Below are 24,055 nucleotides of genomic sequence, written 5' to 3' on the forward strand. Positions count from 1 at the left end.
ACGGACATGAATACTGTACAGTGACATGGGGTTCTCGGTTTACTTTGTCATATCTCTCTGGTGTGGTAATCAGGCTGATAGAAAATCTTTGGTCCTTCACAAAGAAATGGCACTTACGATTACTTATATCTATTTGGGTTTTGTAGGTTCTAAATGTGTCCATACCTATCAAGCAGGTGACTATAAGTTTGTCTACTATTAAAAAATTACACTGCACAGAGAATTGTTCAATGTTTGCGGTGATAAGAACTCAGTGTTTTACTAGTTTAGTTTTGCCGCCTGTAGCGGTTTGTACTTTGCAGTTTTGTACTGGCAGAACAGGAAATTTATTCCGTCTTCTTAATTCAGTGAAAAATTCTTCAGACATTAAATTAGACGTGGGCCCTGTATCAAGTATTAACTGTGCGTCTATACCAAGTATTTTCACTCTGAATTCTGCTTGCACTTGTTCTTCCAGTGTATTTTTCGCCGATTTTAGTTCATGTTGGTACAGATCGTCCTTTATGTCTCCCTGTTCATCGAATCGTATGAAACATGTTTGCAAATCTGGATTGCCCCCATCGCTTATAAGGTCTATAGTATGGGGCTCAACTACGACTAATTCAGGTTTTCCTGCGGTGTAGTCTGATCTACTTCGCTACACGGGACAACTTCTGTCAGTTGCACTGTGTGATTGTTTCTCCAGTGTGTATCATTTCCAGTTCGCAACATGCTTTCTTGTTTCATATGGCTGTTGTGAAATGTTGCCCTATTGTGATTTTGCTGCGTGAAGGTTGGCTGCGGTACTGCGTGTTGTATGTTGTTGTCGCCATGCGCTGGCCACAAATGTGGCTCACTGTTTTCATTTACACGCAGTGCATAATTTTGAGTGGATGGATTGAAATTAGCTTGTGGATGGTAATCGTTCCTGTTATATGGAAAGTTTTGTTTAAATCTCTTGTTCCTACTGGCTTTTTGTATTGACCGTTCAAGTTACGTTGTTGTGGTGTTTGGCTGTCTGACGCCTTATTTGTTACTACTTTCTCTTCATATATTAGGTCGATTGATAGCTACCTCGGTCGCCCACAAAAGTACATCGACTTGCATGCACCGAACAACAAACCTGATCTTATGTGCTTCCGTCCAATTTCTAGGAAACACATGTCGAAAAGCACTAATAAACACAACAGGGTTCATCTTCTTACCTTCACTTGTAAATGTTGGAAACTGACGGTGTCTTAATAGACCTTCATGCACAAATATAGTGGACAAGCTGTTTGCATTTTGAGCTGTGTTTACAGATCTGTCATAATTATTTACACTTCTTGCAAGTACTGATTCTGGTGTTATGCCATGTAAACTTACACTTTGTGGTCTGTCATTTCTATTGGCACTGTTTTTAGGGTTTGCGGCCAGCCGTTGTGGCCTTGCGGTTCTAGGCGCTTCAGTCTGGAACCGAGTGACCGCTACGGTCGCAGGTTCAAATCCTGCCTCAGGCATGGATGTGTGTGATGTCCATAGGTTAGTTAGGTTTAAGTAGTTCTACGTTCTAGGGGACTGATGACCACAGATGTTGAGTCTCATAGTACTCAGAGTCATTTTTGTAGGGTTTGCAATGATTACTTTCGTTTGCTGTGGCTGGCACTTTGTTTATGTGTACAACTGGTGTCTCTGTATCAGTTTCACCGAAGTAGTTGCGTATCCTGTGCTCTGTAGACTGCAAATTGGTGTTCATTTTGGCAGTAATGTCATTTTCCTTTTGTTGAATAACCTTTTCAACTGCGGTACTGGTTTTGTCTAAAGTACCTGCTTCAGCTTGTGAAATTACGTCACATAAATTTTCATTAATTTTGTCTCTTTCCTTTTTGGCACAGCCTGATTCGATTTCTAGTGATGCTACTTTTAAAGTGAGTTCATCTATTGCTGCTGGTATATTTTCGCAATCCTTGTGCAGTTTGTTTACTACAGTAGATATGTTCTTTACTGTCAAAGTTAATTGTGTTTGTGTAGCTTCCAGGTTCGAGTGTGTGTCTTTCATCGCTTTTATTTCCTGCTCTACTGTATCATTCTGCTCGTTAAAAGTGCCTATTCTCTGTTTTATACCTGTAATGTCATTGTTTACTTTGGAAAGGACATCTTGTTTTAGCTGTTTTTCCATGTCTTTAAATTTTACATTCATCTCCTCGCGAAAAGTCTTTGTCAAATCACTGATCTGCTGTGTGACTGTATCCTAAATATCTCTTAAAACTTGTTTTTGCTCTTGTTTTATGTGGTTTATGTCGTGTGTGACTATGGTAAGGTTTTGCGACAAACTGTCAAATTTTGTATTTATGTCCATTCGCAAATTGGTGTTTGTATTTTGTATTTCGGTGCTCAAGCTATCAAGTTTTTGAAGTATCGCGGCAAGTGTGCTATTTTGGCTGCCATTTAATGTACCTTGGTTGTTAACAACTGTACTTTGTAAATTGACATTTGGATTTCGTACGATAGGTGACGGTAATGTATCATCAAAAATAATGTTATCTTCGCTTTCCATGTTTTCCTGTGCGAGCAGAATGTTGCTTGCGGAGATACGTGATGTTGTTTCATCTATTGTCATCAATGTATCATCAAAGTTTGAGCTCTGTGTAAGCTCACTAGCACTTTTCATTTCGGTCATGTTCACCTTCCGCCAGTACCTCGTCTCCTACATTCCAAATTTGCCTGCAGAGTGAAAATCTCATTCTGGAAACATCCGCCAGACTGCGGCTAAGCCATTTCTCCACAATATCCTTTCTTTCAGGAGTGATAGTCCTGCAAGGTTTGCAGGAGAGCTTCTGTAAAGTTTGGAAGGCAGAAGACGAGGTATGGGTGGAAGTAAAGCTGTAAGGACGGGGTGTGAGTCGTGCTTGAGTAGCTCAGTTGTCAGAGCACTTGCTCGCGAAAGGCAAAGCTCCAGAGATCGAGCCTCAGTCCAGCACGCAGTTTTAATCTGCCTGGAAGTTTCATATCAGCGCACACACCGCTGCAGAGTGAAAATCTGATTCTGGAAACATTCCCCAGGCTGTGGCTAGCCACGTCTCCACAATACCCTTTCTTTCAGGAGTGCTAGTCCTGCAAGGTTCGCAGGAGAGCTTCTGTAAAGTTTGGAAGGTAGGAAACGACGTATTGGAGGAAGTAAAGCTGTGAGGATGGGACGTGAGTTGTCCTTGTTAGAGCACTTGCCCACGAAACTCAAAGGTCCCGAGTTCGAGTCTCTGACCAGCACACCGTTTTAATCTGACAGAGAGTTTCATATCAAAACACACTATGCCGCAGAGTGAAAATCTCATTCTGGAAACATCCCCCGGGCTGTGGCTAAGCCATGTCTCTGCAATAGCCTTTCTTTCAGAAGAGCTAGTCCTGCAAGGCTCGCAGGAGAGTTTCTGTAAGGTTTGGAAGGTAGGAGACGAGGTACTGGAGGAAGTTAAGCTGTGAGGATGGAGCGTGAGTCGTGCTTGGGTATTTCAGTTATTAGAGCACTTGCCTGTGAATGGCAAAGGTCCCGAGTTCGAGCCTCGGTCTATCACACAGTTTTAATCTGCCTGGAAGTTTCATATCAGCGCACACTCCGCTGCAGAGTGAAAATCTCGTTCTGGAAACATCCCCCAGGCTGTGGCTAAGCCATGTTTCCACAATATCCTTTCTTTCAGGAGTGCTAGTCCTGCAAGGTTCGCTGGAGAGCTTCTGTAAAGTTTGGAAGGTAGGAGACGAGATACTGGCAGAAGTAAACCTGTGAGGACCGGGCGTGAGTCGTGCTTGCGTAGTTCAGTTGTTAGAGCACTTGCCCGCGAAAGGCAAAGGTCCCGAGTTCGGGTCTCGGTCCGGCACACAGTTTTAATCTGCCTGGAAGTTTCAAGCTTTTAGTACCTTGTTGGAAATGCCATCAATTTCATGTGAGCTTTTACTTTTGGCTTAATTTATTATTTTCCTAATTTCAGTAGGAGAGATGTGTGGAGTCTCACTTTTATCAAATTGCATGGGTATTGCCTCTCCATATATAGCCTTGCATTTTATTATGAATAGTTGGATCGTATTTTCTCCACAACATTTAAAAAGCGAATATTAAAATATTTTCTACTTCTGACTTTCTGTTAACAAACTTTTCATTGAGTTTCATAGAAATAGTCTTCCTGTGCTTTCGATTGCTTGTTTCCCTTTTATCAATGTTACAAATTGTATTAATTTTATTATGAGTGGTGCTTGTCTCAGACATAACACACATACTTCTGGAGTTTTTAATAACTTTCCTTAATACGGTGCAGTAGTTTTTATAATGTTTGATGTTTCTGTATCATTACCTCTTCTGTTTACAAGATAGTTTTATCTCTTTAGTAAGCCATGGCTTTTTGGATGGTTTCTTACAATTATTATCCTATCATTAACGTCGACATGTAGCAGGATTTTGGAGCATATATTGTGTTCAGACATTATGAATGACCTTGAAGAGAATGGTCTGTTGACACACAGTCAGTACATATTTAGAAAGCATCGTTCTTGTGAAACACGACTCCTCTTTACACAAACGAAGTGTTGACTGCTACTGACAAGGGATTTCAAATTTATTACGTATTTCTGGATTTCTGAAAGGCTTTTGATACTATACCACACAAGTAGCTTGTAGTGAAATTGCGAGCTTATGGAATATGGCCTCAGTTATGTGTCTGGATTCGTGATTTCCTGTCAGAGAGGTCACAGTTCGTGGAAATTGTTGGAAAGCCATCGAGTAAAACAGAAGTGATTTTTGGTGTTCCCCAAGTTAGTGTTATAGGCCCTCTGCTGTTCTTTATCTACATGAACGATTTAGGAGACAATGTGAGCAGCCACCTTAGGTTGTTTGCAGATGTGCATCATCTAGTAAACTCATCAGAAAATCAAAACAAATTTGCAAGATGATTTAGAAAAGATATCTGAATGGTGCGAAAATTGCAGTTGACCCTAAATAATGAAAAGTGTGAGGTCATCCACATGAGTGCTAAAAGTAATCCGTTAAACTTCGGATACACGTTAAATCAGTCTAACCCAAAGGAAGTATATTTAACTAAATACCTAGGAATTACAATCACAAACAGTTTAAATTCGAAAGAACACGTAGGAAATGTTGTGGGGAAGGCAAACCATAGACTGCATTATACTGACATGACACTTAGACAATGTAACGGAACTACTAAAGAGACTGCCGACACTATACTTTTCCATACTCTTGGAATACTGCTGCACGATCTGGGATCATATAGGATTAACGGAATACGTCAAGAAAGTTCAACGACGAGCAGCACATTTTGTATTGTCTCGAAACAGGGGAGAGAGTGTCATGGACTTGATACTGGTCTTGGGATGGACACCATTAAAACAAAGGCGTGTTTCGTTATGGCAAAATCTTTTTACGAAATTTCAATCACCAACTTCCTCTTGAATGCGAAAATATTTTGTTGACGCCGACCTACACAGGGAGAAAGGATCATCATAATAAAATAAGGGAAATCACAGCTCACACAGAAAGATATAGGTGTTCGTTTTTTTTTTTGCATGCTGTTTAAGAGAGGAATAAAAGAAAATTATTGTGAAGATGGTTTGTTGAACCCCCTGCCAGGCACTTTGCAGTGATTTGCAAAGTTTCCATGTGGATGTAGATGTGGATATCTTTTACTGTATTCTTAGGGACACACTTTCCAAAATTCTCACAGAGGTATCACGACATACGTTAAATTTTAAATTAGCATCAAGTTTCCTATTCACCTCATCCCAGTCTAACTGTTGCAAGATTTCCCTTAAATTTGCAATTGTCATATCGTTAACTGAATGCACTATTTTGGATGATTGTTTTGCTTTACTGTATGGAGCTATGTCATATAGTGTAACTAACTGTCCATCATTATGAAACAGACAATTCTTATCTGGAAAAGTTTTTATTTGATTACATTTATCTTGGTCTATAAAAACATTATCTATCATTGTGCTTCTTTCCTGTACCACACGAGTAGGATCTCAATAACTGTTGTCAAATTGAAAGAACCAAGTAATACTTTAAGGTGAAGCTTGCTATTGGATTCTTTCAGAAAATCTATATTGAAATCCCGACAAATAATAATTTGCTTACGTCTGTCTGACAGACAATGCAACAAAGAATCCAAGCCTTTTTTTTCCAAAAATAGCTGAAAATTTCTCAGTGGGGCCCTATACATGGCTACAATTACAAAAGTATCATTATTTAGTTTAAGCTCACATGCACATGTTGCTCTACACAAAATTTTTTAGTTTCTAAATGTTTCACACTATGATAAATTGTAACATTATGGCAGCTTCTCCCCTCTCCATAGTGCTTCTACTTACATGTGCCGAAAGTTCTTATCCATCTACATTTATCTTTTCCATATCTGTGACCAAATCATGTTCAGGCAGGCAAGAAAAAGAAAATAAATGAAATAAAAAGAAATGGTATAAACCCATGGCTGAAGTGAGCAAACAGTAAGCTCTAAAATAGCCCGCTCTGCCCCCTCAGGGCAGAGGGGGGGGGGGGGGGGGGGAAGTCAGGAGCGCAGTTCGTCAGCGCATCTGACGATGGCGACTTGTCTGATCGCCGAAATATTGTACCCATTGGACACTATGTACCAACAATACATCCGTGAATTCTTTGATTAAGATTAGACTACCAACAGCACACACAAAAGCATTTTGGCAATCGTTCTTGCTGTGCTCTAAAGGTGAATAGAATGGGAAAAAATCCTAAATCCTAATAACTAATACAATGGAACATACCCTTTGACACGCACTGTGTGAATGTAAATAAAGAACTTTTGTGATGGCTAAAAAGTTTGTATGGTAGAAGCCAATTAAAAAACAAAAAAAAACAATAAAGAACTCCTCTGTAATGCCAGAGAATTAAACTCTTATAAAATTTGCAAATTTTTGAGGATTTTCTATTACTCTACCTCCATATTTGATTCATATATTATTGTTCTTGTGCCTACCTTTTCTAATTTCATATTTTATGACATACCATACAACTTTGCTTTTATTCTCTGCAGTGTGTATTATTTTGTCATTGAAAGGGTTTTTTGCAATATAAATTACCCTCCTGTAGGTCTTTTCGCACTACTGATAGCGATCTAGGAAGTGCAAATCAGTATGATGTTTTTGCAAAGAATTGAGGAAGTTAAGTGTTTGTGAGGCCTTTTCTAATGTCTGCATTTATCCATCTATTTTCCTTTCCTAGATAAATCTTGTATCAGTACGCCGGCGACATGGATGCAAAATAAATACAAATATAGATTCTGCAAAACCCGACAGGTTTTTCACCCATTTTCACTACTCGCCGTAATATGTTCTTCTTTTATTATTCACTGAATTTGGTAACTTGAATTTTGTGTAACTTAGCACTTAAACGATTTAAACCCTCGTTTACAATTCTATGTTAAATTTCTTGGACCATTACTGCTACCTTCATGGAAGAAATGGGAACAGCCGTTACAAATAATACAAATTAATCTGAACGTTTACTTTTATGCTTATTGCTTTCATTTGTGGTAGCGCATTATATCTGTAATTTTAATGAGACGCAGTAAGTTGCTCTTTGAGATACTGTATGTAACTGTTTACAGAAATTTTATAATTTCTCGTAGCATTTTTTTTTTTTTATCTGTGTGGAAAACTAGAGGGAGTTCGATGAAGTAATTTTATCTTCAACGTATACGCTTTGTAACGTAATGGTAGTTCTGTGAGGTAAAGCCTTAGCATGAAGTGATTGGTGTGACTCATGTAATAGCAGCAAATATGAAAAGGGAGGACCGGGGAAGTGACTATGAGTAAAGTGGACGTGAAAGTTGTTCTTTTGGGCAGTGAATATGTAGGTAAAACAAGTCTTCTTGAAAGATATGTCCACGACCGATTTAGGAGTAATCTCCCATATCAAAATGTACGTGTGTTTCAATTTATTGTTTATACACAAATGTCATTTTACTTTTGCGTATACAGTATATACGAATGATGTTTTATTAGGCATATTTACTTGGTATATTGTGTGTCATATGATGATTGTTCATAGCTTGAGATGACAAGATGACATGTTGATAAATTTGTTTTGTTTCAAAAAATTTCTGCTGTTAAAGCTCTCCATAATGTTCAACTTCCAGTCTGGGGGCGATCTGCAATGTATGATAACCGAAGAAAACTTCATAAGCCAAGATCGCTAAAAAAAGTTTTACTGGTTGACCGGTTTCGACAGAGCTATGCTGTCATAAACGTGTTTGAAAGCATAATCTTCTTGGTTATCCGTTGATAGCATTATATTTGAAACCGATCATCCAAAAAAATACTTTTCTAATTTTTCGACATAGGATCCAATACTTTGCTTACGTTCGTTACATAATGTCATACGGGATTGTTTTTTTGGGGATCTCAAAAGGCGAAGCTTAAGCGTAATAAGAATTACCTGCTGTGTGAACTCGGGAAGGAACGCCTGCAAAAGCCAGTTAAGAAACTGGAAATGTTAACTCTTGCTTCTCCCAGTATATTTATTCGCTAATGAAATATTCATCTTTTTCAGACCGATAGCTCAGATCATGGAATCAGTGCTAGAAATAGGAACAATCTTTGTACACTCAGTCACTCGCTTTAGTTCAAAATGGTTTTCGTTATTCAGAAACACGCACGTTCAGTAAGTCGCCAGGCCCATAAAAAGTGTAACTGCTAATCAACTTAAGTTTGAGGATCCTAAAAGATTTATTGGTAGCCAATTCCCATTACATTGATCAAATTCTTATCAGAATGGTCTTGTCTGTATATGTTACTAATAATATCAAATAACTCGAGTATTATCTGACCTGAACTAACTCATTGCAGTAATGGGATCATTGTAAATTTATTATAAAATGATTTTTCGACCTGATGATACATGGCTACGATAGCCAAAAAATTGTGTGCAGTTGAGGGTAATGAACATTTGTTTTGTGACTTGATATGTCAAAGATACATTACCATGCAGGTTTTTCTTATAAATATTTTTATTTTTATCTTTCTGACATGTTCTACATCCTGGAGAATCTTCTCCCTATGAATCTTTTGGTACGAAAATTACAGCTGATCTAAGCCTAATCTAATCTCTGTTGGGTCTGTATGGAATTATCGCGATAGGTTTCTGAAGGGTTACATGTACCTATCAGGATTTTATTCCGCTATGTATAATTACACATAGGAGAAAAACCTTATGCTTAGCATAGTCATGATTTTGTTTCTTGCTGGATTGAGGCAGCTAGTACTAAAAGTGTGGTGATCTGTTATAGACCATTGGCGCCGCCTTTGCAGCCAAGATAGTGACTTTACGAGGGAAAAAATTTACTATTGGAGTGTGGGACACAGCAGGCAGTGAACGGTATGCTATAATTGGAGCCTTTTCTTTCTGGTAGTCATTATGTTAATGTGTTTTGTTAATTGAATGAAAGTTATCAAAATACTTCAGCTTTTGTATGTTGTGGCAGTATCAGAACTAGCCTATATGGTAAATTCTGCATGTGAGAAGATTCCATTGGTACGGACATAATATATGTACAGTTGAAAATAAGTATTAACATGAAAATAATTCAAATGTTGGCAGTTCTTTTAAAACCTAGACCTTAAGGTGAACACCACACAGCCAAGCTTTTGTGAAGAAACCTGTGTAGTAATTCAGAATATCAAAAATAACACACATATGTATTTGAAATTCTTATATCTTTGAGATTCTTCTGTGCAAAGAAATTTGTGGTACTAGATAACTCCTTGTTCCGCAGATCATTTACCCAGTAAATCTTAATGGTGTCGAACAAGTCATATAAATATGAAATACAAGGAACAGCTTGTCTGAAAATACTAGATATTGAATAAGTTTAAAACATCTATTATAAAATAAGACTAATGCTACAGATGTTACATATTAGTGGTAGAGGTGTAACACATTAATTCAACTTAGTCTCAAATTATGTACCTAACAATGTTAAAATCATTGTGTATTGATATATTTATAAATAAATGAAGAGCATTTAGGTAACACACCTCGAATTTAGTTTAAAAGGTTTAATTTCATTTCAGCAAAAATTAACCTTTCTCGAAAATCTGTGATAGGTTCTTGATAAACCAGACACCACTTGGGAAATGTCAATTTCATTAGTATCATGCTTTTCTAGCCATACAAATTTAGTTCTTACACCCTTACATAATTTATCTAATACTTCCTCTCCTCCCACCCCCCCCCCACCCCCCCACGGGCAACTCCTCAAAGTAATTTTTGCAAATGCCCTCATTCAGATTCTAGTTTGAGTAACCCACCAAACAAGAAGACAAGGAAAAGGTTTTATCACTGAACTGATTGTAAAAGAATTAGTGTTTATTCATCAAAACTATATCCTGCAATAGATGTGATATGGAAGAGTGTACCATCTTTCCCAGACATCACATTTTAACTCGCATATTCCTGTATGGTGTGGACACTGGAGTAGTTGTTTTGGTTTGAAGAGATCTGATATCGCTCCAATGCTGCTGTAACTGGTCAGCATGGCTTTTAACCTTCTCTGCCGGAACTGCTGTAATACTTTTGAGTTATTGATTTTGCACAAAAGATTATTGATCTGTAATGAGAGCTTGTCTACCTGTCACACCCATGTTGCTTCTGCATTCCTCCAATACCATCAATAGTGCCTTTTGCATGGAATGTACAAATGAAATCCCAATTTACCCAAGACCACAGTCTTCTTTGCTGAAAAGCTGTATCGGCTAATTTGGAATGTTCACTAGTTCATGAATATTTAAATCACTTTATTTTTAGGAAATTTATTTCTTTGGCTCTGAAGTATTTTCTGTTTAAAAGCTTGAGCAGCTAATTTATTGTCTTGCAGAGAATCAAATATTATAGCATATGAAAGAACTGGTAAAGTGTGAGGCACAGCTGTGTAAATAGTGGTTTGTTAATTACTCCAGTGTGGGCTCTGGACTTCATGCTAATAAACAATAGTGAAGGTCCCACTGAAATCAATGTGAATAACACTCGTGCTAACTGAACCATCTTCAGCTTTTGTAAGCTTGAAGAAGGCACTTTATTTTTGTTACAACAGTGAATATGAAACTTGGTTAATTTGTTCTCGAATGTTTTGTAAACATCTATAGATCTTCCTGCATCACTTTACGCACTCTTCCTTCTCATTATTCCATCGATAAACCACCCCGCTCCGAGGAACTCCAAGTAAAGAGGCAGTGAGTTTCGGAATTTTTCACACTTCTTTGTTTCTACGTTTCTAGACTGTGTCAAATGTCTTTGACAGTTGTTTTGGAATTACTTGTTTTTATGGGAGAAAAATAGTGATGTGGTAACAGCATTTCTGGCAACTATGATGTATAAAATTTTTGCACTGGAATTTTGCCTTTCATGGGTAATAAAGAGCGTGATGATTTTTCTCTCATTAGGTCTAAATATACAAGGTGTACAACTTTGCTTCTGCCATTTTTTTGCCAACATTTGAGGCTTAAATGAAACAAATTGGTTACACATGTATCGTTCAAAGTATTTTCCATCACTACTTTCTCCCACCTTTCGGACAGTGTACGAATCCCGCATCGAAAAATTGTTTATCGTGTCAAGCGATCCATGAATCAATCCAATTTGTGACTTCTTCATGAGATTAGAAGTGTTGGTCAGCCAGACCATGAGCCATTGATCTAAACAGGTGATAGTCAGAGGTAGCAATGTCTGGAGAATACGGCAGGTGGGGTAGGACTTCCCATTTGAACATTTCCAAGTACGTTTTGACCTCTTTTGCAATGTGGTGTCGAGCATTGTCGTGCTGCAAAATCAATTTATCGTGCCTCTCACTGTATTGCGGCCGTTTGTCTTTTAATGCTTTGCTCAAATGCATTAATTGTGTTCGATAATGAGCACCTGTGATTGTTTCACTTGGTTTTAACACCTAATAGTACACGATGCCGAGCTGGTCCTACCAACTGCAGAGCATGATCTTGGAGCTGTGAATATTCGGTTTGGCCGTCGACGCAGATGCATGGCCGGGATATCCCCCTGATTTTTTGCGTTTAGGGTTATCGTAATGAACCCATTTTTCGTCCTCGGTCACAATGTGATGCAGAAACCCCTTCCATTTTTGCCTCTGAAGCAACTGTTCAAACACACAGATGCCGTTCAGTATCTCTTGGTTTCAGCTCACATGGGACCCAAGTTCCTTCTTTCTGAATCGTGCCCATTGCTTTGATACGTTTTGAATTGGCTTGCTGTGTCACTCCCACTAATTGTGCCAATTTTTCTTGAGTTTGATGCTGAGTCTTCACTGAGCAATGTCACCAGTTCTGCATCTTCGAAAACATTCTCTCTTCCACCACTATGCCGGTGTAAAACATTAAAATCTCCGTTCTTGAAGCATTGAAACCAATCGCGGCACGTTCTTTCACTAACAGTGTCCTTACCATACATACTTGAAATCATTCAATGAGACTCAGATGTTGTTTTCTTCATATTGAAACAAAACAGTAACACCTCCCACAAATGATGAGAATTAGGCTAGTAAACAGACATTTTCAATCAAGAACAACTTTATGATGCAGACACAAATCAACTGATGTTTGAATGAGGTTATGTTGACAGAGGTCCAAACTAACTGCCTGACATCTGCGATCTGTTTCTTTCCACTGCCACTTACCACTGTTGCCACCTATCGGCAAATGGTGGAAGCAAGACAAACTTTTCCATTTAATTTGTGACTGCTATGACAGTAAACAGGACTGAGGAGTTAGGCTGATGTGTGGATGCCCAGTGGAAGTAAGTTTTAAAGAACAGAAAAATCTTTTAAATACATTGCCTAGTTTATTGCATAATTGGAAGTATATAAGATGAATCTGGGAAAGACATAGTGTTCGCAGGGAGCTAATACAGCTAAAAGATGTAGTGGATCAAGAAGATTCAGGAAGGTGTGTGTTGTAGCTGGTTGCAGAGGGTGCAATACCAATCCAGCCCAGCATTCTGCTCCCATCTACTGCGGCCGCACTTTGTCATCCTCCCACACTTCCACTATTTGAGGGCTGTAAATGAATATTTGTTAGATGTCTGTCAGCAGGCTTCCAATGTGGAAGCTCTGTTAAGCCAACTACATTGACCTGTACAGGGCAGTGAGCAATGGAAGCAGTCTAGTAACAAGCAGAATCTTTCCAGCCAAAAATTTGGAAGTACTTATTCCCTTTAAACTGTGGCCTCAAGCACATTCCTTTTCCTTTCTGTAGGAATGACTTTACAATGTGTTTCTGTTGAACTGTCCCTTGGACAGGTAGTGCACACTAGTAGGGACCTTACAGACTAAATGATGTTAAATGATTGCAACTATTTTGGAGTGTTAAGGGATGTAAATTTACATTGCTGGGTAGCAGTGGGTGACAGGGCTATTAACATTGCGTCCTGCCTTTACAAGCAAAGTTGTGAAGATGAGTGGAGAGGTACTGTGAGGCGAGGTGAGGGGGGTCTTATCAGAATAACTAAAAAATTGGGGAAACTGAGCTTAAGATTTGCTTCTGAAGTCGTGCAAAAGGAGGTCCATGTCACATGAGACAGAAGGAATAGCATGACAGACCTTACGTTCAGTGTAATCTTAATGACCAATGCAGTAGAACATGAGTTCAGTTTGTTCCACAAAATACATTAATAAAATTATCAAGTAAGGCTGATGGCAATCTAGTCTAAACTCTATCCTGTGATGTCAATAGGCATTTTGCCCCACATAATTGTTCTGTGTAAAGTAATGTTAACACATTACTCAACATCTAATAAATTTTATTACATTAAAATAGGGGACTAGTGTGCTACTAAACTGCGCTGTCATTAACAGAATGATTTGAGATTCATCCCATTTGCTTGAACATGTAATCAGATGCAGAGATATTGCAGCTTTTAAGACAACCTTTAATTTCTAAATTCTAGATAAATGTATGTGTGAGGTATGTGCAAGATCTTTTCTTGCCCTCTAAGGTATTCCCTCAAGATTTATTTTCCTATGGTTTGCGACCGTAGCCTGGTTTTAATTTTCTCAGTTAGTACCTGCAGCTATTCCACGAAATACCTAAATGTTGGTAAACAAATACAAAAAGGTAGGCTAATTAATAAGTGTGTATATGAGCCATGTGGGTAGTCAAATGAAAAGCAGAGCTATAGTAGTACAGGTGGAACTAGGTAAGATTACTGCCACCATATACCTTTGGTGAAGCCAGTCATTTGCATGTGCTGCTGTGCGAGCCACACCAGTGCCCCCATTCATGGACTATGGGCTGCTCATTTGCTGGTAGCATGGTTAATACCATATATGCAGAAGCCTATAGTTAAATGATCTGTAAGATTACACTACAGTGGTAATTATTGAATAATAGACCACTGTTGTTAAAGGGAACCTTCTAAGACTGAGAAACAAGGTGGTCATTAAAACAAATTAAGCTAAAAGTTAATTGTGCGGGTATGGAGTACAGACAGCTGTTGCTAACTAGATTACAGAATCCTGGGCTGTAGTTATCACTCCCGGGGAGGAAAGTGTTACAGTTTGAACCAAGAAGAGACTGATTTTACAGCTGGAGATATTGGTTCGGAAAGTTAAGTCGGAACACAAATAATTCATAATTTGAACAGTGTTGAAGGTCAGATAGTGACAAAGTGGAATGTGTTAGGCAGTCTTTGCTAATGATGTAGAGCTCATTAGTGTGCCTAGTAATATACATCTGCAAAGCGTCCCTTGCAATGGGGAAGTTGTGCAGTTGCTAACACCCATTCACAGGTAGCGCAGGTGATCGGTAAGCACATCTTCATGCTAAGGATACCAGAAAGTCAAGACATTTATACCTGCAGAGCTGCATAATAGGAATGTAGGGAAAAATCTTGTATTGGATAAAGTGTTTGCAAAGGTCCCACTACTGTGGTTCTGAAACACTGGAATTACCTGGCAGAAGGACTCCACAACCTGTCAGGTTCGTCCTATAAACCCTGCCACAGTGACCCCATTCCAGAAATCCAGAAGGATCTCCAGTCTCTCATCAAACCTGTAGGACCATCCCCGAACTTCTCCCCTGAATCTAACTTTTCCTCACACATACCATTCCTCACTTTACCAACTTCTATATATGAAGTCCATGAACCCAACCGCTCAGGATGCTCTGTTGTGGATGGTTACTGTGTGCTCACTGAGAGAATTTCTGCTCTTGTAGACCAACACTCAGTGTCTTACTCATAGCCTACCCTCCTATCTAAAACCTCCTTCCAGGTCAACTTGCCCAACTGTATCCTCGACCATAATTACTTCACCTTTGGAAGCATCACCTAAAAATAAATTCATGGTGTGGTAATGGGGCACCCACATTGCACCATCCTGTGCCAGCCTATTCAAGGGTGATGTAGAGGAATCCTTCCTAACTTGCACGAATCCACATCCCTCACCTGGTTCCAGATCATTGATCTGGACTGAGGGTGAAGACATCTTGGCCACATTCCTACAGATCCCCAACACCTTCTCCCCTTTTCATGTCACCTGGTCCTCGTCAGCCCAACAAGCCACCTTCGTCAGTGTTGACCGCCACCTCAAAGATGGGTACATCAGTACCTCCATCCATATGAAACCTATGAACAACAGCAGTACCACCACTTAAACAGCTGTCTACCATACCAAGAAGTCACTTTTATATGGCCTAGCCACATGTGGCAGTTGCATCTAGTGATCAGCAATTCCTCTCCAAATATACCAAGGGTCTCACTGCGGCCTTCACAGATCAGTTACCCTCCCAACCTTTTACAGAAACAATCTCCCATGCTTTATCTGTCCAGTCATCCACCACCTTCCAAAGTCCCACTGTCGGCCACAAAGGAGCATTCCCCTCTGACTCAGTACCATCCACAACTGGAGCAACTGAACTGCATTCTTTGCCAGGATTTTGACTACCTTTTGTCATGCCCTGAAATAAGAAATGTCCAGATAAGACTCACAACCTGTCCTCACACCTTTACTTGTCCTAGTACATCATCTCTTACCTTCCAAACTTCACCTTTCATCCTTGCATCTTCCCCAATACAGTCACACTTGCCACCTGTTGTGACCAAAGAAAGTTAATGGGGTTAACAGCTCTTACTGGGAACTGGGACGGATGATCGCACCTGTCCAATTGTCTCGCTAGTTTATTCTCCCACTGCCTCTGTAGTTCAGGGATCCGCCAGGACCATGATTTGCTCTGCTCCAAGACTGAGGGCAGTTAATACCCAAATGTCAAATTTTTGTACCATTAAAATGAGGAGCGCTACATATGTCGACACTGTAACCTGTCTGCAATTTGTGTCATTAGTAACTTGTGACACAGATCACTATTGTGCGAAGGTGTGGAGACGAATTGCCAGCTTCCTCTCACAGTATCACTAAATGGACTGCTTTATGAGGACTATGACACCACCGTGACTTTACTGCTAGTTTGTGGATTGATACCATCAATAATTATATCCAGTGCTGAGACAGCATTACATGCCCTTCCCTTCCTGAATTATAAGTACCACACACAATCATTCACACTGTCAGCAAATGCCTCAGTCATCTCCTCGCCTTTACCAGAGTGTGGACACCTTATCACAATAACTACTAATTCTTCTTTTATCAGAGTATTGTTCTGCTAAGTCCTGTGTCATGGTTTCAGATCTTTGTGTTCTTCATTGTGTAGACTGATTCGATGTGAGTGCCTGTGCAACCTTGTAACTTCAAACATGCCACTTTCAACACAAAATTGTCTGCTTGCAAGCAAATCTGACCAACATAAAAAATATTTTGCAAGAAAATCAATGCCTTTACAGTAGATCTCTTCATGATAGAAGGGATGAATGTAACTGCTGGAAAGCTGCTAACAATAGTGGATTGTGAGGCTTCAGCTTTTCTAGACCCCTCAAGTGTGGCCTGTGTGAATGTTCTGCCTCAGTGTGCAGCTGCCTGCATGCCCTGATGGGATCATCGCTAATGCTTTCAGCAGGGCCTTCCTGCTGGATGCATATCTTAGGCATAGTTACAAGCAAGGGGACCCAAAACTTAATGGCTAACGGTAAAATAAAAAAATATATAAAAAAACAGATGAGGAACAGTGCCTTTAAATGAAAAGCTATCTCTTCTTCTGTGCTATTATGCTTGAGACCATGTGCTGGCAGGTTGGTGACAAGAGGCAAAATGGTGAAGACTAGCGACACAGTATGTGCGGTGCTTTCAGACAGTGGTGTGACGAAGCGGAGAACCCGTAATCCTAGGGTAGATGGTGGCACAGCAACAACTAAGATGGAGACTGCAATGTCAAGGTAGTGACTACCCTAGTGTCAATGTTCGGATCAGCACTGGAATGAGAGCAGCAGGAAGTGGCAGCAGCAAGGACAGGCTTCACTTTCTATGGTATTACATATGGATAGTTGAAATATGGCTAGAAACTGCGGGAACAAATATTGTTGGTTGGTTAATTGGTAATGAAGTGATTCACTGCCTTCTCACTTGCAGTGGAGTTGATTAGTGTCTAATGTGTATTTGATGCTTTAAATAGTGAGAGATAAAATAAATCAAAACAAATGCTTGAAAAAAAGCTGCACCATTTGTGTGATACTGTACAAAGCTTATTTTGGTTGTGTTATGATATTATTGTTGCAAAGATTTTAAACATTAAAAAGCAGACTTCTTTTTAATTGAATGAAAAGTGATCATTTAACTCCACAGAGAGTATAAATCATTAAAAGAATTATCCCTTGAGTTTAATGATGAATTCATGAATGTCAATCTGTGGTCTCATTATATATAAAACTTTAGTTGGTTGTCGTACATGTTCTTCAGTTTAAGTGCTTCCATGGGTATCTCGTTTCAATCATAAGAGATAAAATCTTTGAAATTCGTAAGTGACTAATATGTGATCAACTGTGAAAATTAAATTTTGAAAACTCAGTATTTCAGAATGTTGAAAGCTGTCACCTTAAAAATACAAGCTTCAGCTCTAGTGATAGGTATTAATGCAGTAGTTGAGAATATGTCTGTGTGCACCTAATTATTTTTGTAAGCTAGCCATTGTTTAGCATTATTTTTCCATTTTGTGAGAGACGGGCTCTGTTGCTTTTCTTTGCCCCTTGTCCTCGTTTCTCTCTTTTTTAAAGGATTTAGAAAAAATAAAGGGATATGTAAGCAAAAGAGAAGCAACAACTCTCTGAGACTTAATGTGCTCTACAGTAAACAAACATTCTACTGTCTAATATGAGGGTGATTCAAATGGAAACCTTAAAAGTGCTATTGGTAACAATGAACAAAAAAACTTACATGTCATTTTTTGACATAGACTCCCTGACATTGAAAGAACATTTTCCACCACTTTGGAAGTGCATAGATACTGTGATGAAAGAATTCATCTGGTCACATGTGTAGCCTGTTGCGCACCATGGTTTTCACATCTTTGCCACTTCTGAAATGCCTGCTTCCCGTTGCTTCTTTGAGAGTACCAAACAGATGAGTCTCTAGGAGCTAGGTTTGGCTAATGAGGATGATATGTGTCCTTCGTTAGTACAGCAAGTTGGAATGCTAATAAAACTAAGTGCTTCTCTCTTCTTTCCTTTCAATGAATGACACACACACTGAAGAGCGAAAGAAACTGCGACACCTGTCTAATATCATGTAGAGCCCCCATGAGTACACAGAAGTGCCACAACATGATGTGGCATGGACTTCACTAATGTTTGCAGTACTGCTGGATGAATTGACACCATGAATCCTGCAGGGCTGTTCACAAATCCATGAGAGTATGAGGGGGTGGAGATCTCTTCTGAACAGCACGTTGCAAGGCGTCCCAGATATGCTCAATAATGTTCATGTCTGGGGAGTTTGGTGGCCAGCGGAAGAATTTAAAATCAGAAGAGTGTTCCTGGAGCCACTCTGTAGCAATTCTGGGCATGTGGGGTGTCGCATTGTCCTGCTGGAATTGCCCAAGTGTGTCGGAATGCACAGTGGACAGAAATAGATGCAGGTGATCAGGCAGGACCCTTCAGTATGTGTCACTTGTCAGCCATATCGAGATGTATCAGGGGATCCATATCACTCCCAATTACACAGGCCCCGCACCATTACTGAACCTCCGCTAGCTTAAACAGTCCCTTGCTGACATGCAGGGTCCATGGAGTAATGAGATTGCCTCCATACCTGTACATGCCCATTGTTTGATACAGTTTGAAACGAGACTTCTCGACCAGGCAACATGTTTCCAGTCGTCAAGTTCAATGTTGGTGTTGACGGACCCAGGTGGGGCGTGAAGCTTTGTGTCCTGCAGTTAAGGGCAGCTCCAAAAGCCCATATTGATGATGTTGCATTGAATGTCTCACATGCTGACACCTTTTGATGGCCCAGTAATGAAATTGGCAGCAATTTGTGGAAGAGTTGGACTTCTGTCGCTTTGAACGTTTCTCTTCAGTTGTTGTTGGTCCCGTTCTTGCAGAATCTTTCTGGAAACAACGATGTCGCAGATTTGATTTTTCACTGGATTCCTGATATTCACGATACACTCGTTAAATGGTTGTATGGGAAAATTCCACTTCATTGCTACCTCAAAGATCCTGTACCCCATCGCTCGTATGCTGACTGTAACACCTCGTTCAAACTCGCTTCAATCTTGATAACCTTCCACTGTAGCAGCAGTAACTGATCTAACAACTGCGCCAGACAGTTATCTTATATAGGCATTGCCAACCACAGCACTGTGTTTTGGCAGTTTACATCTCTGTATTTGAATACACATAGCTATACCATTTTCTTTGGTACTTCAATGTAGATGTATAAATGTAAACATTTACTAACTTTCAATATCGGGACTATTGTCCCATCCATTATTTTAACTATTAAATTATGCATTTTAGCAGTAAAGACTTTAAAAAGTACATTTTCATAAATGCTCAAATTTTGGGCATTTAAAACTGCTTTGGAAATGTCCTGTCCACTGGGCATTAGCCCGGCCCACATAACTGTGGCACTGTTCCTTCTTTACCTTTTCGTTTCTGCTTTGTTATAGTGGACCCAAGTCTCATTGTCTGCAAAGATTTTTGCCAGAAATCAATCACCTTCGACATGGAAACAGTGCAAAAGTTCTTAAGTCATTGGCACAACGGTATTTTATTTTGGCAATTAACTGACGTGGCACCCATCTTGCAGACACATTATTGGAGTGTGATACTGTGTTAACAATATCCTCCTCTGTACCGGTACTAATCTTAAAACCTGTGGCTACTTTGTTCAGAGTTAAGCATTTGTTTTCCTGTACATGCTCCTCCACTACCACTATGTTCTCATCAGTCATTATGCAATGAGCCTTCCCTGAATCTTGGGGCATCCTCCACAAGTTATATTGCTTTTAAACTTCCTACACCACTCATAAACTTGCTGCTATGACAAACACAATCACTGTACTGTGCTGTCATTCTGCTTGTTGTGGCTGCTTCTGCCTTTTCCTGCATTGCAGCACACTCTGCCACCTGTCGGTCACTTTCTGATCCTCAAGGAGCACTCCTGCCACCGACCAGCTCAATCATACAACTTTTCAAATTTTCATGGAACTTTTTAAGATTTTTATTTGAATGACCCTCATAGTATTGTGCTTGAGTCAGTTAAATTAGTATAAAGGCTATTATTTCAGAGAAAGCTACTACTTTCTTCGCTAAGTTAAGTAGCTGCCATCTATCAGCTTAATATTTACAGGAATAGACTGGTATTTCATGAAGAAAATTGCTACAGGCACCTCTGATAAGATAATTGTTTACAGTATGAGGTAATCGTATAATATATGGTGGTAGTACCCAATAAATGTTTGTAATTTTCTATAAAATTGATACAAATTCCCTATTTCTTGCTATATTTTAGATGATCCTTCTGCATCACAGTACATAACCCCTCTGAACCCCCGGCAAGTACAGTTTTTTTTTTAGTGTATGAATGTTGCCTGCTTCTGATGCCAGCAGATTATTTTAGCTTGTTTGAAAATTGATGAGTGCCAGACCATTTAATCCTGCAGTTGCCTGACTTACCACTAGTAGCAATAGAAACCAGAAAGTCATTTAAGTAAAACTGGTTTTAAAAGTGCTAAAGGGATGAGAAAAAAGTCTGACCATTCATGATATTCCCAGGCAGCCCTCAGCTGGACCTGGGCAGGTGTAGTCTGTACACAGGTTAACTGCCAAGTGACTCAATTGCACACACTGTGTGAGTGCAAAACTTTTGGCCATCCTGCTCATATGCACTCGGCTGGTGCAGTGGAGTTGCATATGCTCTGCCCCAGCTGCCTGGGTGCATGTGTCTGGCTGACAATCAACCAGGAAATTTCTAATCTTCAGCATTCACTTACTAATAGTAGACAAAGGAACTGAAGTCTGACATAATTCACATACATCTGCCATAGAGACTAGTGAACAAAAAAAATCTTTCATTAAATAATGCCAAGACTTTGTCATATAGAAAGGTACTGATAAATTCATTGTACTGTAGCACAGGATCAAATTTATGATCCACTGGATAATGTTACCAGTAGGCTACCTCAATTTTCTATGTTATATTCCTTGTTATAGACACTAAGAATTTATTCGTAACAAACTAGCTGTTGACTTACAGAACACATAAGTTATTAATAACTATTTATTTAACCTGGTACTGTTTAAGGAATCAGTTTTAAACAAGTGTCTTTAATAATGTAACCCATTTGAGGTAGTTAAAGGGACTGATACATATACATATTAAAACACAGTAACTATACTTATAAATTCATTGGCTTGCTCATACAGATCATGTTCAAATGAAAATTAGTATGTAGTGTTTTCAAGTATTCCGCATTTTTAACTCTGCCCAAGTGTTTTACAAATATTTAACTGAAAGTTTCTCTACTTTGACTACATCATATTGTCTTTTGCAAGTAAATCATCTGATTTGTATGTAAGACCCTAAGCACCTGTACCTAAAATAATCTGCATGCAAATGTAATATTTACTAACGATTTGATTTTTCTATGGTACACATTCAAGGTACGAGGCCATGAGTCGCATATATTACCGTGGAGCCAAAGCTGCTATTGTATGTTATGATATTACTAACCGTGCTTCATGGGATAGAGCCAAATTTTGGGTTAATGAGTTAAGAAGATTTGAAGAGGTGAGTGTTAATAAATGGCCACTGAACTCTATGCAACTAAAGCTAATCTGCTCTTTGTAGAAGTGTTAAAAAGGTAATTGATTTATAACATTAGACAGTATAATCCTTCTAGTTTGTTAGTTAAGTATAAGTGCAAGATAGATTCATGTGTGTTGAACAAATTGGTTAGAATAACAATTTCAAAAAACTGAAACCCCATGAAACAACACAAGACTGAAATGAGCTTTATATTATGGATTCGATAGATTAGATCCACGGCCATAAATAATTATGACTGCAGAACTGTACACTATCTCTGGCTTAAGGAATTCAGCAGTTTGTGAAGCTCCACTACATGCAATCAGACCATAAACATTGTAGTATGGAATCTGAGGATGAGGATGGGATGTGTTCTTGAAGAGTTCCATCCTAATTATTTCTCAGAAGTTAGCCACATATGAACAATGGTTGCTGCAAGACACTGAGGAACAAGTAAGTGTATCAGAAATGTTTGAGTGAGATGTTGGTGTACACAAAAACCAGACAAGCAGCAGTAGTCGTCATGGTTCTTCAGAGATGCTTTGCCCATCTCTTGTCACATATGGCCAGACATTTCCATTGTGAACTACCACATGTTTATAGTTGTAATTAAAGTGCAGCCCCTCCTGGAGGTCTACTGTAGCTCTAATTATCATATGGCAGTGAAACTTGGTCAGGATGATGGTTCTTTTGGAAAACATGAAATTCTCAGGAACTTAGATTTTTACCTGGAAAAATTGGGGAAATGTCGGGGAATTTGAGTAATTTCATAAAATCTCGAGGAATTCTGCATTTTATACCTAGCATTGAAATTGAGTTTTATAAAGCACAGATATTTAAATACTTAATATTTCAAAGTGCGTTAATTATGAGAGTATTATTCCATATACATTGATTTTTTAAAAACTGTGGTTTAATTACTGCTTATGGTTGTTATATAGCTCAGCTGAGAGTGAGAGGGAATGAGTCATTGTGGTATGTGGCTGCCCACCCCCTAAAAAAATTATCAAGAGCTTCTTGACAGTATCTCCCACTTCATGGATGTACACAAAAAAAGTTCCAATTTTAACCACCAGGTGCAAATCTGGCACTGTATACTGTTTGTATGACACTAAAGGTCATTCGATGAGCCATAACAAGAACAGGATGGCTCCAGATAAAAGACCATGAGTTGTTAGTGAAAATCTTTCATACAAAGGGCAGCAATTATAGTGCTGCAATGAGAGTATCATCAACCGAAAGTTCTGAGGAGAAGCCCAATATCATTAAATTATTTGATGATGATGATGATGATGATGATGATGATGATGATGATGATGTGGCATCCGAAAGAGAAAGGTGTCCTATCCCAGTGGAAGTTACTGAAGAAGTTGCTGACCATGTAATAATTTCCCAGGTAGTGCTAGTGCACATGCAGTGCCACAAGAATTGTCCATCCCGTGGTCAACTGTACGTAAAGTTTAGTGGTCTACAGCACACTGGTACACATACCAGATGCAAATGGTGCAGCAGTGGAAACCTCATGATCCACAGCAATGTTCTGAATTTGCTCTTTGGTTTCTGACAGATTGAAGTTGATGAAATGTGACCAGGCAATATTCTATGGAGTGACAAGACACATTTTGTACTAGAGGATGCAATGAATACGTAAAACTGCGAAATTTAGGGTACTGTTAAATTTTGTGTTGTGCACGAAGAGCCACTGCATTCGTCATATGTGACTGTGTTGTGTGGATTCCCAAGCACTTACATTCTCGATCTGTTCCTCTTTGAAGAAGATGCACCCCATGTCAGGGGTGTCATGATGCCCACACATTATCAAGATCTGATTCCTGCTTTGCAAAATCGCAACTGTGTGGGAATGGTTT

General features: G+C 39.2%; 1 protein-coding gene across 1 annotated transcript in view; it reads left to right on the forward strand.

Moving 5' to 3' along the window:
• The first annotated feature begins 7,695 nt into the window (after positions 1-7,695).
• LOC126188838 (ras-related protein Rab-24-like) overlaps positions 7,696-24,055 on the forward strand; it is a 52,785-nt gene continuing 36,425 nt past the window's right edge. The window contains exons 1-3 of the mRNA XM_049930454.1: positions 7,696-7,912; positions 9,279-9,367; positions 22,043-22,169. Coding sequence (XP_049786411.1) covers positions 7,799-7,912; positions 9,279-9,367; positions 22,043-22,169 — 330 coding nt within the window. The 5' untranslated portion in view covers positions 7,696-7,798. The remainder of the gene's footprint in view (positions 7,913-9,278; positions 9,368-22,042; positions 22,170-24,055) is intronic.

This window comes from Schistocerca cancellata, chromosome 5 (genome assembly GCF_023864275.1).
Source record: "Schistocerca cancellata isolate TAMUIC-IGC-003103 chromosome 5, iqSchCanc2.1, whole genome shotgun sequence".
NCBI classification, from domain to species: domain Eukaryota; kingdom Metazoa; phylum Arthropoda; class Insecta; order Orthoptera; family Acrididae; genus Schistocerca; species Schistocerca cancellata.